The 17966-nt window shown below is 44.1% G+C and overlaps 1 protein-coding gene across 1 annotated transcript in view; it reads left to right on the forward strand.

Moving 5' to 3' along the window:
• SORL1 (sortilin related receptor 1) overlaps positions 1–17966 on the forward strand; it is a 669532-nt gene that overhangs the window by 211767 nt on the left and 439799 nt on the right. The window contains exon 19 of the mRNA XM_069225024.1: positions 12057–12148. Coding sequence (XP_069081125.1) covers positions 12057–12148 — 92 coding nt within the window. The remainder of the gene's footprint in view (positions 1–12056; positions 12149–17966) is intronic.

The raw sequence follows: 17966 nt of genomic DNA on the forward strand, positions 1-17966 counted from the left end.
GCACACAGGCTCTCGTGAACAGGACAATCTTGCGCCGCCATTGGCATGCCCCGAACGACTCTAAATTCCTGCACCAACACCCCACAAGTGAGAGCCTTGTTATCCAGGTATCCTTGTCATCTGACGCATTCCCTTCCGCACCTCCGGATAGGGAATCAGAGACTGGACCAACTTGGGAAGAAGATGTTTTCTTCCTCCAGTCTGGTGTTGCGGTCAGTGAACACTGCATGCCTTTTGGGCCATTATACTCACTCCCTGTGGGATACAGTCGTGCACATCTTTCCGTAAATACCAGGGGAGGCCCAAGCTATTGTGTCCCATGCAGTTGCTGATGGGAGAGACTGGGCGAAGTTCACTTTTCGATGTGGGCTGAACGTGACCAAATCTTGGGGAAGATCGGTTGAGGACATCTGGTTTCTCGGGGGATGTCCAACAGACTGTTATGGACATGCCCTTTTATGGCACCCGTCTCTTTAGAGACAAGGTGGACTCTGTGCTTGAGAGGTTCAAGGACTTCTGGTCTACGGCTCGGTCCCATCACTCTGGATAGGTGGTTTTTGCAGATCATCCGAAGGGGTTACTCTCTCCCCTTTGAGACTGCCCATCCAGCCAGTCCTCCATCCTATGGCCACTTACTGGAGGATCATCTAGCGCTTCTCTGCGAGGAAGTAGTGGTTCTCTTGGCCAAGGGAACCATAGAGAGGGTCCCTGCCCAAGAAGTAGGTTGTGGTTGTTATTCCCACTACGTTCTGGTGCCCAAAAAAGACAAGGGCTTAACGTCCTATCCTAGACCTTCCGGCGCTCAATCTCTTCCTCAAAACGTGCTTAAGTCACACCTAACTCCCTCTCAGATGCTCCCTTTCATCTGAGCTTTTCTCGACACTGTGCAGTTTTGGGCCTATCCTCCTAAAAAGCGAGTCCAGGATATTCAGGCTATGATTCCAATCTTTCAGCTTCTATCTTGGTTTTCAGTGAAAATGACTCTGAGGCTGTTTGATCTCATGGCCTCCGGCATCGTTCTAGTGACATATGCCAGATGGCATATGTGGACTCTGTAGTGGGACTTTAAGTTCCAGGTGGTGCAGCATCAAGGGAATCTCTCTCCGACATGGTCCAGATCACGGAGTGGACTGTGAAAGATATGCAGGGGGGGCTTTCAAGCAAGAATTGGGTCAACGGCAGATCCCTCTCCCTTCCACAACCAGATTTGATGGTAGCGACATATGCGTCACTCCTGGGATGAAGTGGCCACATTGCAGAGTGTTAGGTTAGAGGTCTCTGGTCTCCTGCAGAGTATGGACTCCCCATCAATCTTTCGGAGCTCCGGGTGATCAGGCTTGCATTAAAAGCATTCCTTTCCTCTCTCAAAGCGAAATTTTTGCATGTGTTCACGGACAACACTACCTCCATGTGGTACTGCAACAAACAGGGTGGTGTGGGGTCCTGGACTCTTTGTCAGGAGGCTCTGCACCTCTGGACATGGCTGGCACATGAGGGCATTACCCTGGTGGTTCAACATCTGGCAGGATCTCTGAACGTCGGAGCAGACAAACTCAGCCGTCTGTGCATCGTCAATCACAGATGGCCTCTCCATCCGGAGGTGACGCAAGGCCTCTTTCAGCAGTGGGGAGAGCCTTGGTTAGATTTGTTCGCCTCTGCAAAGAACGCGCAGTCAGCTGTTTTGCGCGTTAGAGTTTCCGAAGCAGCACACGCTGGTGACGCTCTTCATCTCGAGTGGGACTCCGGCCTCCTTTATGCCTTTCTGCCTATACAACTTCTGTCCAGAGTTCTGAAGAAGATCAAGAACGACAAAGCCGAAGTAACCCTTGTGGCTCTGGACTGGGCACAGAGAGGATGGTATCCAGAGCTACTGAGCATGGCCACCAATCCTCCAGTCAGACTGCCCCTTCGGGAGGATCTTCTGTTGCAGCAACAGGGACGGTTCTCCACCCAAACCTGTCCAATCTTCGCCTTCATGTGTGGAAATTGAGCGGCAGCAGTTGACTGCTTTTGACTTTCTACCTGACGCCGGTGATGTTATGATGGCAGCTAGGCGTCCCACCACCAAAACGGTCATAGTCATGAATTTGTGGCATGGTGTACCAAGTCTGTTGATTCCCCTCTCTGCTCCTCTCTCTGAGGTTCTCTTGTTCATCATTTATTTAGCCCAGCAGGGCTCTGCTTTGGGCACCCTTAAAGGTTACCTATCGGCTATCTCGGCTTTTCTTAGATTGCTTGATCGAACTTCCCTTTTTAAGGCTCCTATCTTTGATAGATTACTTATGGGACACACCCATTTGTTTCCTCCCACTCTGTTTATCATACCTCAGTCGAACCTCAATCTTGTCCTTACTTACTTGATGTGTGCTCCTTCTGAGCCATTACACAATTGTCCCTTACGGCTCCTTACTTTCAAAACTGTTTTTCTTGTTGCCATCACTCCTTTTTTGTCTGTGCACCCTGTCAAAGTGGTGTTACGCATGACAGCGTCATTCCTTCCCAAAGTAGTTACGTCTTTTCATGTAGGACAGTCAATCACTTTTCCTACTTTTTACGCACCTCCACATCCTTCTCAGGAAGAGGAGAGACTCCACTGCCTGGATCCAAAAGAGCATTGGCGTTGTACCTCAATCGTACTAAAGATTTCTGGGTGGACGACCAACACTTTGTTGCATATGTGGGTGCAAAGAAAGGTAAGGCGGTGCAAAAGCATACCATCTCACGATGGGTACTACTTTGCGTCAAAATGTGTTATGCTTTGGCAAAGAAGCAACCCCCTGAGTGCTTGCCTGCTCATTCCACCAGAGCAACTGCTGTTACCACAGCGTTATCTTGCAGAGTTCCTGTCCTGAATATTTCCAGGCAGGAACGTGGGCATCCCTGCACAGTTTACAAAGCATTACCGCCTGGACATTCAAGTCCACAGAGACGGCTACTTTGGTTGTTCGGTCCTGCAGGACTTTCTAGTATGATCTTGGTTCGCAGCCACCACTGAAGATGGCATTGCTTGGGTATCTATGGTAAGGTATCTGCAACTAGAGTTTTCTATCAGATGAACAAGTTACTAACCTTCGGTAATGATTGATCTTGTAGAGACATGCTCTAGTTGCACATTCCTTATCGACCCACCCATCCTCTCTGCTTGCGAACTGATTTCTAGGGTCAGGGATTCCCCATTCAGGGCCTTCGCTCTGGAGCACCATTTTCAGTGTTCTTCATGGCTCTGCGCTTTGGTGTGGAAAGTCCTAAAAAGAAACTGACGTCACCGCGCAGAAGCAGTGTCTTTGTATGACTCCCAATGTCATCACGGCAACTACAGCGCAAGGGTACTGCTCTGAGAAAAATCTCCAGATCCAGTCTGACGCCTGGGGGAAATTCTAAGGTAAGGAATCTGTAACTAGAATAAGTCTCTACCAGATAAATTGCTACCGAAGGTAAGTAACTGGTTCTTCTGAACCATCCTGAGCTTGTCGCCGATTGTTTTGCTTACGAGGTTGAAGACGTGGTGGGGACAATGATCCGTGGGTTTTCCTGTGTGTACTGAGTTCATGATGGAGATAGTGTCTTGCGTGTTGAGGAGTTCTCAGTGGGTGAGAATGTGTTCGTGTTTATGCATGTGAGCTGGTTGATGCTGTCTGCGGCAGAGGGTTGGCGTTCAAAGTTTTCGTAGATGGCCGAGTTCTTGTCGTCGGAGAAGTCCAGGAGGTTGTCGCACAGTTCCTGGGAGGGAATGATGTCATTCTCTGTGGTTGCGGGATTGGTGAACTCCTTCATGAAGGCGAAGAGTTCTTTGCTGCAGTTTGTGCTGGCTTTGATGTGGTCTGCTAGTGCATTCTTTTTGGTTTATTTCAGGAGGTGGTGATACTATTTGAGAGTAGTCCTGAAGGTGTGCTGTCTTCTGTTTCTTTTTTTTTTTTTTGCTGAGGCGCCACTTCCTTTCAAGGTGTCGACAGTTGTATTGGGTGGAGTGCAGTTCCTTGGTGAACCAGCTTGCTCTTTTGCTTTGTTTTTTTACTTTGGCTGTCTTGGCGGTGGCGTTGGCGTTCGCACATTCTGTGATCCACTGGGAAAAGCTCTTTGCTGCTTGTTCAGGGTCATGTGTAGAGTCTGGGATGTGGGAGCGTGGTTCCTCTCATCTCCAGGGCTTGATTTCTTTGAATCTCTGCTACTGCTCTTGCCATTTCGGATTCAGCCCGGTTTTTCAAAGGAGCTACCTGTATGAGTCTCCAGGATATAGTGCCAACTTGGTGCACCAGCGGTTTCCATGTTTTTGAGTGGATGCTATCCATGTCTTTTTAGCCCTTCCCGCATCCCTCCAACCTCTGTAAAGAAGTAGGTTTCACCTTGTAATGTTTGTCATAGTTTGGTGGGGAGGAACAGGGCATATCTGATGTCCAGTTGCTTTAGGTGTCTTTTGACCCCCTAGGAAGACATCTTTTTGTCTCTTTACCACTGTGATGTAGTCTGGAAAGATGTTGAGAGCGTTCCAGGAACAGATCCATTCTGGGTCTTTCCGCTCACTGTGGTAGCCCCACCAGTCGCCGGTTAGTGTGGTGGGAATCTCCTGCCACATCATTTATGTTCCCTTTAAATGTGACTACCTCTTGTTCTAGCGTCTATAGGAGAGTGGTGTGTTTAAGCCCTGTTGGTCTTTTGTTTGCAAGGGCCGATTCTGTTACTTACTATATCCACCAGATTCCTCTGGTTGGCTCGCAGTAGATTCACCTTGTGTGTCAAAGCCTCAATCTTATATTCCAGGGCTATTTTCATGTCTTTTATGGCAGCCAAAATGGTCACCAGGTGGGCTTCTAGGCCTAGGTCTTTGGCAGTCACCATCTGTTGTATGTTCTTCCTTCTCAAGTGCTTTGTGCTTTCTGTCGGTAATTGTCTGGATGGTTTAGTGTGAACCATTTCAGTTCCACTGTGATTGGAGCTCAGAGTCCTCCGTGGGTGCCATAGAAGTGGGTCTCTGTTCTCTTGGTGTTCCTTAGAATTTCCTTCCTTGGGGCCACCTCGGGCAGGTGCTATTTCTGTGTTTGTGGGTAGTGCTGTCTCCTACACCATCTGCCTGCCAGTTCTCTCCTGGAAGGTGGGGCCTGGTCAGCTTGTACTCCCTTTCTCTGCAGATCTTGCCTCAAAGCCCCGGACATGTGAACTCTTTTATTTAGTCACTCGCCTTGTGTTCTGCCAGTGTTCCCCCTTTTCCCCCAATTTGCTTATGTCTCTGCTGTAGGGGGTTGAGTTCTTTACAACAGCCTGCATTGTCTCCTGGAGTCTAGGTGTATATGTGGCTGTTGCCCTTAGTTCAGTTTGCTCTTCTCTCCTTTTGGGTGGGGTGCCGCCCTGCAGCAGTCTGACCTCTAATGCCTTCCACGGGTCCCCCTCCTTTTCCATGATACAGTGCAGCTTTGGCTTTTTACACCCTGAGTTCTCCATTTTGGCCATAGGGAGGTGAAGGGTGAGGTTTGGGTACTTGCTATCTCAGTGCGCCACTTTATTTCATCATCCCCTGGCGAATTGCTCCTATGAGAGCAGGGCTCACCTTCACATCCCCTTGTTCCTGGGCAGATAGACACTCAGATGTTTTTGAGTGCCCTCTGCCTTTCCCTGGGTGTTGCAGTGTGCTTTTGGGCGCCTCTACCCCGCATGTGAGTCCCAGTCTCCATTGTTGGTGGCCCTGTGCTGCTGATCAGGCCTTGGTAGTGTGTAGTGCCTAGGTCGCTTCCTAGCTCCATTAAGTACTTAGTATTTTCCCTCTGGGGGATGGCAGTATGGGTGGGGAAAATCTTGTCTCCATAGCATTCTGGCCACAAGCAATGGTTGTGAGTTCTGCTCGGCCGCCCTCGAGTTCTCCACTTGTCTGCTTTCTGGCTCCTTTAATCCCTGTGGTGATCCAGCACTCAACTCAATCTGCCCCCCATTTGTGACTTTGTGCTACTGAGGTGCAGGTGTCTTTCGCCCTGGTTGCGCGGTTTCCCCTGGCGAGCTTAGCCACTATACCGGGGAACCCCAGCCCCTGAGTCTTCCTGCTTCTCCATCTCCTGTGGGGTTGGAGGGGACAGAAGAATTACTCTTCCGCAGGTCTTGGGTGCCAGAGCTCGGCGATTACACAGTCTGCTCCTTTAGAAGGGTTATCTAAAATCCATTTTTCAGTGTATTTTTTCACCTGATCATAATAGACCAACGCATGCTGTATGAACTTCTGGGTGTTTCTATATTTGTAAAGGGGTGATAGAATAGTTTCGAATTTATATCATGGAATTTAAATTTGGACCTAAGATTCTTGATGAAACTCCCTTTTGAACAATTACATACCTTTCATTTGTTGTTCTTCACATAGAAGCATTCTGTTTGGCAATACCTTTTTGCAAGACGGCTGAGGAATATGAAACATATTTTGTCTTCATTACCTTGTGCATATTTTCCAAGGGTAAACATTCTCTGAGTTAAACCTTCATTACTTCCAAAATTTGATTTATACTTCCAAATCAATTGTCATTCTATCATTGCCTTCATCCCTCCCCCCAATCATCCAAGTGTGTGCCAGTACCTCATAGGATGGACATCAGAAGGTCAGTAAGTCATTAGGTCAACAGAACAAAATATTTTCGCATTGATTAATGTAGGAAAACAGAGCATCTATATGTTTTCTAACAGTCAAGCATTGGTATGAACAAGCTAACATTTCTCCACCAGAGGCGTGCTGTGCTAATTCTTTGCAGTATTGATTTGTTAGACGGGGTTAATTTACCCATCAACACATCAAAACAAAAAACACACATTCCTGACAATTTGAAATACAACAGTAAGAGTAAAATAATTTCTTTCCTTATAAAATGTGATCATGCTTTGCACAATAAATAACATTTGTGCTATTATCCAAAGTAACTTAGTTTTGCTCTCATCTACCAGACTAATTGTAGAAATTTTGAAACTGCCAAGACCACATGCGTACTGATGTTAGTCTTACATAGCCTCAAAGCTACCCAATAATGTTTAATTCCCATTGTCCGACATAATAGGTCAATCCATTTGTCTCTTGGTTTCTGATATGCCCTGCAAAAAAGTAATATGTGCTCCTCGTTCTCTTTTGAGATATTGTACATGGGGACAAGGTTCTTCTGAGAGCTCTAATTGACCACCTGATGGAGAAAGAAGCAATAGCAGGAATACCAAGTCTAAATGTTATACACAATACCCAGAATAAAGTACGAGTAATAGAGTTTAGAAACTCCTAGAATCTTAAGTCTGTATTAGTTGTTTGAAAGCCATCAGAAAGTCCCCCACTTTATGCATAAGTTAGTTACAATTCTAGTTCAACTTGTGAGGATCGATGAGGGATGCCCAATTTATCCTACCAAGATTTAACATAAATCATCCCTGAGAGCTTAAATACTATAGGCCTTTGTTTGACATCCCAAAAGGCATCTCTATAGGTATCCAATTCGCTCATTTTCTAAATGTGTATCCAATATAGAAGGGCCTTCAAATCTGCAATAGGAATTATACATTTAAAAACTGAACCAAGCCGCTGACGAAGCACCTATGGTACTCTGCGGCAGTTTTAATACAGTTCTGATTTAATACATTTGTTTTTGCATTTTGCCTACAAAACTGCTTTATAGTGCTCACAGAGTGACCCAAATAAGGCATCGCTAATACCTTGAGCCCTATATATTTCCACTGCAGTTGATATGAATTTCATGGTTGAATGATTTGTAAATTTGAGAATAGCAGTTATGCTATGATTAAGACATAGCTAACTTTTGATAAATTGGGATGCCAGGTGTATGTCGGATAATCCCAATAGTCTAATTCCGAGACTTGCCAAAACAAATATTTTATATAAACCCAGCCCCTTAACAATTTAGAGGCTTAAGACCGACATTTTCTTTTTTTTTGTTCTTTCCTCAGGAAGCGTGGGTTAGGCCCGAGGCCTTAAAACAACCTAAAATGTTCCAATAACACTCAGAGGCCCACCGTAGTTTTGGACATTAATAATGTATCATCTGCTAATATAAAGGCAAAACCTTTTACCCTGCAATGCAAGGGGTGTCATTTTCACAGTCCACTAGAGATTCTATACAACCATTATTGAAGAATGAAAAGAGCGTTGGTGGAGGTACACAGTCCTACTATACTCCCATATTGATGTTCATTTTCTCAGTTATCGCTCCATTAATGCTCCAACTTCATTATTAACAGTAATAGATTCATTGGAACACGCTGCTTAAAAAGTTTTTCACGTAGTTTTTATCTTGACAGTAGATCGAAAGCAGCTCATAAATCAACAAAAGTTACATACATACAAGTGATCCATTTTATTAGTAGGAAACAAAACTCCTTTCCACAGTGCTAACTTTCTGCCTGAATCCTGCCTGAAGATGGTTCACTGTCTGGATTTCACTTGTCCACAGAGTCAATTTGTCCAATACCTGTTTAATTAAGATGTTTTGTGGGTTATCAATGAAACTAATGGGGTGATAATTTCCAGCTGGCTCCGAGAGCTCTTTTTTGTGGCTACATATTATTTCAGTGTCTTTCCAGGAGTCAGAAACCATAGCACCAGCTGCCACGCCGTTGGAAAATTGTACATATATGGTCCTCAGATCAATAGTTCGGAGCAGAATAAATCACATGAAGTTTTATCCCATCCTGGAGCCTACACTGTTTTTTGTTTTTTTGTGTGCTTATGTAGCCTTCATGGTGTTTGCTTGTAAAGAGCTAATTGGGGACCTACTACCTTATGTTTAGAGCTAAAGATTTACTGTGGGTTTGGCACCTTTTTAAAGGTGGCAGTAAAAAGTTCAGCAAAATGTGAAGCCCATTCTAAGGGCTGAATGTCCTTCTGGTTTCATGGTTTTATTATCCTTCGATGTGCCATAAAACCTTAATATCATTAGAGTGTGCTGCTTCTAGTAATTACTCCTATAATCTGCTTCCCCACTTGCTTTTAGAAGTCCTTTTGGGTTTTCTTATAGGCAGCCCTTGCTTCAACTGTTCTACTCTTGTCCGCTTTTTTAATTGCAAGGATAAGCAAGTTCTTGGCCACTCTGCACTGAGTATTATACCAGCAGTGCGTTTCATGAGTTAAACAAAATGGCTTAGCTTCACTAGCAAAAAAACTTTCGGACAATCAAATAACCTAGCATAGGTTTCCATTATTAGAGAATCAGAATTATTTTATGGTCGATTAAAACCAAGACCCAAGTCATATTTCCTATGTACAATGAGTAGGACTTGGCAAAGAAAATATATGCTCCCATTTAACATTTCTATTATTGATTGAAACTACAGTAGAATCAGCACCTATATTTGAGGGTCCTGACAGATTTTTATAATCAGGTCATTTTTAGGGATAATATCAAGGGTTGATGATCACTCTTCGGTCGGTTGGCAATGACCATATCAACCATTTTATGTCAGATCAGTAGGTTCAGCATATATAATTGCCTGTATTAAAAGTAAGCTGGGCAACGCTGTCGGGTAATGAGCGGCCACTACAGGCTCTCATGCTATGAGAATGGGTCAGGGCTGCAAGCTGCAGAGCCAGCATGGTCCATCTTTTTCTAACAGGTGATGTAAAGGCAGGTATTCTCCGTTAATCATCCTCGTCCTTATCAGGGTCAGCCTCCAAACCAAAAACTTCAAACCATGCATTAAATTCTCCAGCGTTTATTGCATAATAATTAATGCCAAAGAAATCAAAGATATTACCTAAAAGGCGAAGAATGGGAGATTCCACTTTATAGCTGGTGGTCCCCTGTTAATCTATCAAAACGAGATCAACCACATGAAAGCTTAATTAACAAGCCTAATATGCCAGACATTCCTTTATTAATCTGTTTTAGAATACACTAACCTAAACAATTAGGCCGCCTGAGGCCTTTCCAGATTTAGAATAGTGAGCCTCATTACAATAAGTTTTGAACCCCTTCCAGTGACAGGTGAAGTACCCCAAGTTTCTTGAAATAGGCATAAATTAAGTTTTACTGAACAAAACTAGATATACCATTGTTCACAGGGGCACTAATATAAGTCATTGCAGTAGCTCGGCTAGAGCTGTACCAGTTTTAAGAATTGGTCAGGTAGCTCGAACTGGACTAGAAAGTACTGGAGCTCTTTACATATGCGCCAGTGACATTACACAAGGACACATTCATTTGCATGGTCCAGCTTGGTAGCACAGCTGTCGCCAGACAATTATGTGAGTATCACTACAGAGTGCCCACATGTTAGGATACAGGAATACATGTTTTGATTGGGTTAACGTTGTGTGCTTCCAAAAAAAAAGTGCTTGCTGTCCACGCAGCTGTGATCATTTTGTTTATCCTGCTGCCTAGACTTGAACTTTCAGGGACATACACATGCCATTGGAATGCAGATGGGAAGAGGGCAGTCATTAGCCAGCATAGATTTTTAGGTCTGGCTTTACAATACAAATGTCACCTGACCTTTAAACCTACGCCAATGTAAATCTACAGCTCTTTGCTTCCACACAAATACATATTTAATCCCATAATATCTACTTTTAATGCTTCACATTACCATACAGCATTCCTGTTAAGCCAGACCTACTGGCATTGCCAATGCTTGTTTGACTTTTAGGCACAGGAGATTAAGTGATTTGCACAGACCACAGGATGTTACGCCAATACTGACATTCGAACCTAGTTCCCCAGTCAGCAGCTCTAGCCGTTACACCACATCCTCTCTATACTTCCCTAAGCACCATTGTTCGGAGATAGATTAGATGGAACATGCTTTCTGTGGCAGATCTGTGCTTGTGTCTTTAATGTTGTAAATTACAAGGAAAACTATTCTCAACCTACCCTTTGTGGCAGTGGTTCACTGAAGAAATCTATGGTTGCAAGCATCCATTCATTATAGGAACAAGTTCACGCCTCTGGTAATGTTTTTGCCCTCTTGCCTTTCATTTTGAGGATAAGCAATTTGGAGTTCGTTCTAATGATTATAAATGTTATACTTCCGCCTGCTGTGTCCTAGCTTCTGAGGGCATTGAATAAAAGGATGAAAGTGATGTATCTGTCACCGTGATGTCTTGTATACTCAGTTGTGCCCTCACGGCATCACGCTGAACCATGTTTCAGCTCCAACCAGGTCTTGGTGACCTGGTATTACAGAAGAATTCCAACACCGGCCTAGCGGCTTGGGAGGGGTTCACATAGCTGACTCTTTCATCAGAAGTAAACTTATTGAAGGTAAGTAAGACCGCATAAAAATGCTTTAAAAGATTTAAATTACTGACAGATATTCCCAAAACCTCATATGTATACATATGTGCATTTGAGGAGCCAATTTAACTTTTGATTTTTTTACGGGAATCAATTTTTTAATCTTTCTTGGAAAAAGCTATTTGTTTGACTGTTATGGTGCTATATCAAAAGATTAAAGATTACTTTCCGTTTCAAGTTAAATATGGTGAATTTCAAGGCAGCTCTAGAGAAACAGTGGGTTCTGATATCATTCCGTATAGATTACAGTTGCACAGTTCCTCTGAGTGAGCATGGAATGTCAGATAATTTGTGCAATCTCATCTCAGTTTTAATGACTACATAAAAAATACTGTCTTTAAACCCTTATCCGGGGTGGGGCTTCTATAACTTCTTTTTAGGTGAATATGAATACTTATGCATTACAAAAATTAAAGTGTAATTGATTTGTAATGGCCAGAGTCACATATTTGGTTGCAATTGCATAATTTGCAGGGATGGAAAGGCCCAATATGCCAACATTTGTACATTGTGTGACAGTAGTTGTCTGAACTTTCGGACTAACAGTGCTCTGTATGAGTGGTATAATCTGATACTTGCACGTATGGACCGTGACTGCTTGTATTATGCTGTAGAAGCCCTCATTAATACAAACTGTCCTGTGTTTACTAGCACTAATATAACTCTAGTCTACTAATATCTGAAGCATCAATTCTTTTCATTATCAAGTACATTTAACATCACCTAAAAGCTAAAGTTTCCAGTACATCGTTCATTAAACCAATGTAGTTCCATCCCTGCATTTTGTGTTTACAAATTTAGGTCGCCAAACCTGATGGAGACTTTCGACTTACTGTATTAAATTCCAGTGTACTGGACCGACCAAGAGCTTTGGCTTTAGTTCCTAATGATGGGTAAGTAGTGGCATTTGAAAAGAAATGCCGTTTTATTAACAACAGTTTTCATTTTGTTTTACACCAAAAAGGTGTTCTTAAAGAAGACTTTATTTTGGTATTGTTTATTGTGCAGAAATATGAAAAATAAATTGATGTATGCTACTTTACAGAGATTCCTCATTTAGAAATGCCCTTAGGTGTTCAACTGGATGCCTATACTTTTCCTAGTATTCAGTGCTAGGTGGGGATGCTAGGGTGCCATTCAAAGGAGATCCATGGCAAACTAAACATCCTAAGCACGTTCTTAAAGGAGTCAAGTTTAATAATGGCCTTTTTTTTTTTTTTCCACACCAATGAGATCTGAAGTGCTACTTGGTGAGTTGTCATCCCGTGATGCTTCGTTATCAGGTCTCATCCCGGCCTTCATAAAGGGCGGTTCAGTCTTGGTCGATGGAGCACTTTGAATATTTATATGTGTCAGAGGGAATATACAAAACATTGTCAGCCAGGAACCAGGACGTCAAAAACAAATAGTATAATGACATGGCACTGTTCATGAATGTGTGACCACAGGGGCATGTCACAGCATATTCCTGGTAACTAGGATAGGAGAACAGGGTACTAATAAGTGCTGTAATTCCTCATGGCAAGTACTAATAGGTACTGAAGTTCCTCTTGGGTAAGTAAGCCTGCATTTGTGATGTTAAATGTATTCTGACTGAATATACCAGACTGTTTGAGATAGAGCCTGGCTTACAAATACTAGGTGCTCCATTTTGTCCTGAAGAAAGCAGTAGACTGTTGCAGGCCAGGAATAAGGCTGGGACATGCTGACTAATCTCAGGATGCATGAACAATGGCATCATACGAATCTAACTGCATTTATTTTAAATATGCATGGTGCATTGGGAAAACTGAGGTTGCCTTTAGGTATTTATATCTTTAGATTATACCCCGAGAAAAATCAACGACCTGCAAGTTGAACTTGGCTACATCCAGCAAGGAGTGGTCCAGATAGAATTTTGGTCTATATCCCCTTTGACTGGGAACACAAGTAACCCCAGGCTTGTTTCTAACCTTCATGAGCCTTATCGTAAGTGCAACATGAGGCCTAGGCCTAGGGCTAGCGTGGAATACGTCTGGTCATTAAACTACTACTTATGGAGACTCACTTAGATAGCACAAAAACTCACAGATTAAAAGCTTGAGTTAATCTTAGCCTTGTAATTATACAAGACTGTCTTACATTTAATTGTTTTTAGCTAGTCTGCCATTACTGTTTGATAGGCATGTGAGTTTGAGTACCTCTTTTGACTGTGGGGTCGGTTGGAACCATTTCAAATGGTGTGACCCCCAACTAACAGTTGTTACAGTAGCTTCTCTACTGGAGCCCACTTTAAGAATCGTCCCACCAGCAATTTACTAAGCCTCGAGGGAATGGATCTCCCTCAAACATTCTAGAGTTAAATGATGTCCTCTTAACTTTGATTACTGTCCTTCCTTTGGCGCTTGTTAGTGGATGCAGATTCAAACAGATCTTGTGATGGCTGTGCATTATGTTATAAGAGAAGGTGTGTATTCTATTGAAGGGAGCAAGCTTGATAACTTCTGATGTAAATCTTCACAAAACGAGGAGTTTCACAACAGCAGCTAGTTGCTACCATAGTATATTCAAAGTCCTTGCTCAGTTTCCAACTTTCCCTGCTCCTTGTGAAGCAATCACTGGGCACTTATGCCATATTTTGCTTTCCTGTCTTATGAAGTGATAAGGTTGGGCATCAAAATACATATTTTATCAATTGCTTGGTGTGGTATCTAGAACTACTGGATTTCATTGTTAGCTTTTTGTCAAAGGTTCCTATCGGGGACGACTTGTGGTTACAGTAATGAGACTAGGAGTTGCATTCAAATGTCAGGGTTTTCTTGCGGGTTGAGAAGACCAAATAGAGACATGCCTTTTCTCCCAGGAAGCGATGGTGATGGTGCTAGAAGCTAATATCTTTATTTAGCTTATTATTCATTTGCAAATACAACATAACAAGGCAAAACCCCGTTGTTCATGTCTAAATAACAATGATGGAAGGAAGCCCATATCGGTAGCAGTCCCATTGCTCCGGATAACATGTCCATATGAGGTTGTCACATTACAGTATCCATTTCTCCTCCCTAATCCACCAATCCCTCCATCCGTGTCCAACCGAGAGTTGGAGAGGGGGTGAGGGTGTTCAGGGTCTTAGATGAACTCACCTGTCACCCTCACCCCCAAATAATTCTCAGACAGGGGGAGGGGTGCAGCCCGATCTAATCTCCTATTCATCTACCCTCGCTCTGGGATACCTACTCCCCCCCGGGGCTGTCAAGCTGTGCAGCAGGTCAGACCATATCTCACTATCATCTTCCACTTTCTCATCAGTCCTTACCTCTTTCATTCTACACTCCTCTGCAACCTCCCACTCCTCAATGCCCCTCAGCCATGCTAACAGTGTGGGCTCCACACTCACTATCCAATTGATAGCAATACACCTCTTGCCCAGATTGTGCAAACTCTCTCTGCATCTTAAAATTCTTGGGGGAGGGAACAAGCCCTAATAAACACATCTTGATTGAGGGCATCAGTGGGATTCTCATCGCGTAGTGTAGCTTATCTACTACCACAGCCCATTACTTCACTTTCTTGGGGCAAGGCCACTGTATGCACAAAATCAGCTCGTCACTGCTTGTATCTACGGCACCAATCTGGGCTTTTGGGGATAAAAACAGTGCAACCTCACAGGTAAGAGGTATGCATGGTAGATGACCGGGAAACGCATCAGTTTAAAGCTAGCATCACCCAATACCTCCCTCACCTAGGGATGTGTCTGACCCTATTCTCGGTCTTACAGTGGTTCCTGTAAGTCTCCATCCCAACCATGTTGTTCTATCATTATCTGATGCGGCCTGTCTTATTCTAATGCTGTGTATGACCTAGAGACAGTCTACATTTGGAATCCCCTTCTAATAAAATCGTTAGTGCCTGTGAGACTGCAGGGGCCACAGGGAACGCCATCCAAATATCCTGAATCATTCTAGTCCCACTCCCACCTGAAAGGACTCCTATGCCTCCTGGGATGTTATAACGTTGTCCTTTGGAAACAAGTCATCCAGTGTGATGCACTGCCCCTCGATCCACTCCCTCAAGGACATGTTCTGGCCAAGGCGAATGAATTATAGTAACTATCTCGAGGCCAGGTCTAAAAAAAAAAAAATAAACAGTGCCCTCTGGACCTGCTTCACCACTGCTTCTCAAGTCTTGGCCACTTGACGTTCTATGTAAGAGCATGTGGTTGGTTGGCACTCTCCTGCCATAATGTAGACTGGCAGAATCTAGTTCCAGCTAGCAGTCTCTTTTTCCAATTTTCCTCCTACAAACACCATTGCACTGTGTGCTGGAGCTGATTTGCCTTGTTCTATAGTTCCCGATCAAGAAGGCCCAGTCTCCCTTTCTCAGGGTCTAACTTGCGTACAGACAGTCCTAACCTGCTCCTCTTTCTCGTCCAAACAATGCGAGACCAGTAGATTGTCCAACTCCTTAAACTCTGTACGAGGTATGAACATAGAGAGTTCTGCAGCACGGGGAGCCACTGTGGGAGGAACACCATTTTAGCAACTGCTATTCTGCCAATTGTAGACAAGGGGAGTGTATTCTAAAAACAGAGATGCCCGGATCCTCAACTTCACCCCCCCCATATGTATTCTATGTCCGCTGCTGCTGTAGCGTGTGTACCACGTGAATGGCCAAATAGAAATTCCTACTTGCGGAAACTACTCCACCAGAACCATGGCAGTGGGAACAATGATTTTTCCTGGTTAACATATAGCCCTGACACCTCCCCAAACATCTGGAGCTCCGTAAGGAGCCTCAGGATGGAATGTTAAGGATTTGTTATATAAAGGTTGTCATCCGTAAATAGTGACAACACATGCTTATTGTTCCCCAGACTCATACCTGACCCACCAATAATCCTTGGAGGTAAATGGCCAACCGCTCCACCTCCAGGGCAAGCAATGGCGGGGAGAGGTTGCACCCCATTTGGTCCTTGTCTCAAACCCCCCACCCCACTTGAGGCATATCTTCCCGTGCACACTTGTGCCATAGGTTCTGTATATAACAGAGCAACTCACTGCAAGAAATGAGCCCCAAAACCCATCTTCCTGAGGACCTCCATCATGTAGCCCCAATTTAATCTATCAAATGCATTCTCCATATCTAAGGCTATTAGGGCACTGTCAGAGTCTGGCCCATGGAGCATGTGCAGAATGAGTTTACCCTCGGATATTCATAGTGGTGTTCCAAGTGGCAATGAATCCACTTTGTTCCTCATCCATTAATGCCCTTATTGCAGGTTTAAATCAATTGGGCAAAATGTTTGCTAGCATTTTGACATCAACGTTTATCATGGTCAATGGATGATAGGGGCCAGGCATAAGGGGTGCTCAGATAGCGGGGTCATAAAAGCATGGTAGAACTCAGACTGGATTCCATCTGCTCCCAAGGCCTTATTGTGTGGTCCATCACTGCATGGATTTCTTCCACCATAAAGTATGCCTCCTATGCATTTTAGCCAACCTCTGACTACGTGGGGAGCGTCAAACCCACTAGGAATCTTTGGGTGGGTAAGACATGGCCCTCCCTCTGGCTTTAAAGGTCTAAGCCAAATAGGAATTGAAATACTGATTTGTTGCTCTCGAAGTGGAGATCATCTCACCACCTACCCTTGTAAGCACCAGTATCATAGGAGGAGTCGTCTTTCTTAAGCAACTAACCAAGGATTCATCCAGGCCTATCTCCGCCTCCCTGGAGCATCTACTGGTAATCCCTCTTTGTGCATCTATCTAACGATGCCCATGTATCACCTGTATTCTTCTTTAGCTCTAAGGTCATTGCTCGGTTGTCCTGCTTCCCACTCACATCTCTGCAATCTAGGCAACTTCTCTTCTTGGTCCTGGAGCTCCCTCTGCAGGTAGGCCTTTATTCCATTTACTTTACTCAGGCACTCTCCTCTGAGTACCACCCATTTTACCCCTTGGTCGTCGCCGTATCCCAGTTAGTAGCAAAACATTCCTCCAGAACCTTGGCTATAACCCTCCCGAAAGGTTGCATCCTAAAGTGCTTCATGCAGCCAAAGCCACGTTGGAATTGTTGGAGTGTGCCTCCCGTATATTCAGCTACTCCACCAGAGAGAGACAATCTCCCATTTCCCGGGACACAAGGAGTCTGTCCAGCCTGCTATATACCTCATGTACTGATGAATGGTATGCTAATTACCTCTGCACAGGATTAAGTTCTTGCCAGGCATCTATGCAGTCCAAGTTGGACATCACATCCAAGAATGTCCCAGCCATTGAGGTCGCAGGTGGGTGGTTCCTATCTAGAGTACTGTCTATATTCAGTTATAATCTCCCGCCTACAACAAGGGAAACCCCATGATGGCATGATTACCTCCTGTGCTTTCAGAAAAATAGCATATGGTTTATATTAGGCACATAGACATTCATTTAACAAAGTTCAGCACCATCGAATAGTCCATTCACAATAATGTACCTACCCTCCACATTAGCACAGAAAGCGCAATGCAAGAAGGGCACCACAGGGACTATCCAAATAGGTACCCCTCTGGCATACTCTGAATATGTGGTAGAGAAACACTGTTCCTTCCATTTCTTTCTAAGCTTCACTGCCTCACTTAACTGTGCGTTCTGCAGGAAAGCCAGTCCCACCTTGTACCTCTGAAGATATGTATGCACCTGTATTGCTTAGTATAGTCTTGAAGTCCCCAGACATTCCTGTCCCTCCCCC

This window comes from Pleurodeles waltl, chromosome 3_1 (assembly GCF_031143425.1).
Source record: "Pleurodeles waltl isolate 20211129_DDA chromosome 3_1, aPleWal1.hap1.20221129, whole genome shotgun sequence".
NCBI classification, from domain to species: domain Eukaryota; kingdom Metazoa; phylum Chordata; class Amphibia; order Caudata; family Salamandridae; genus Pleurodeles; species Pleurodeles waltl.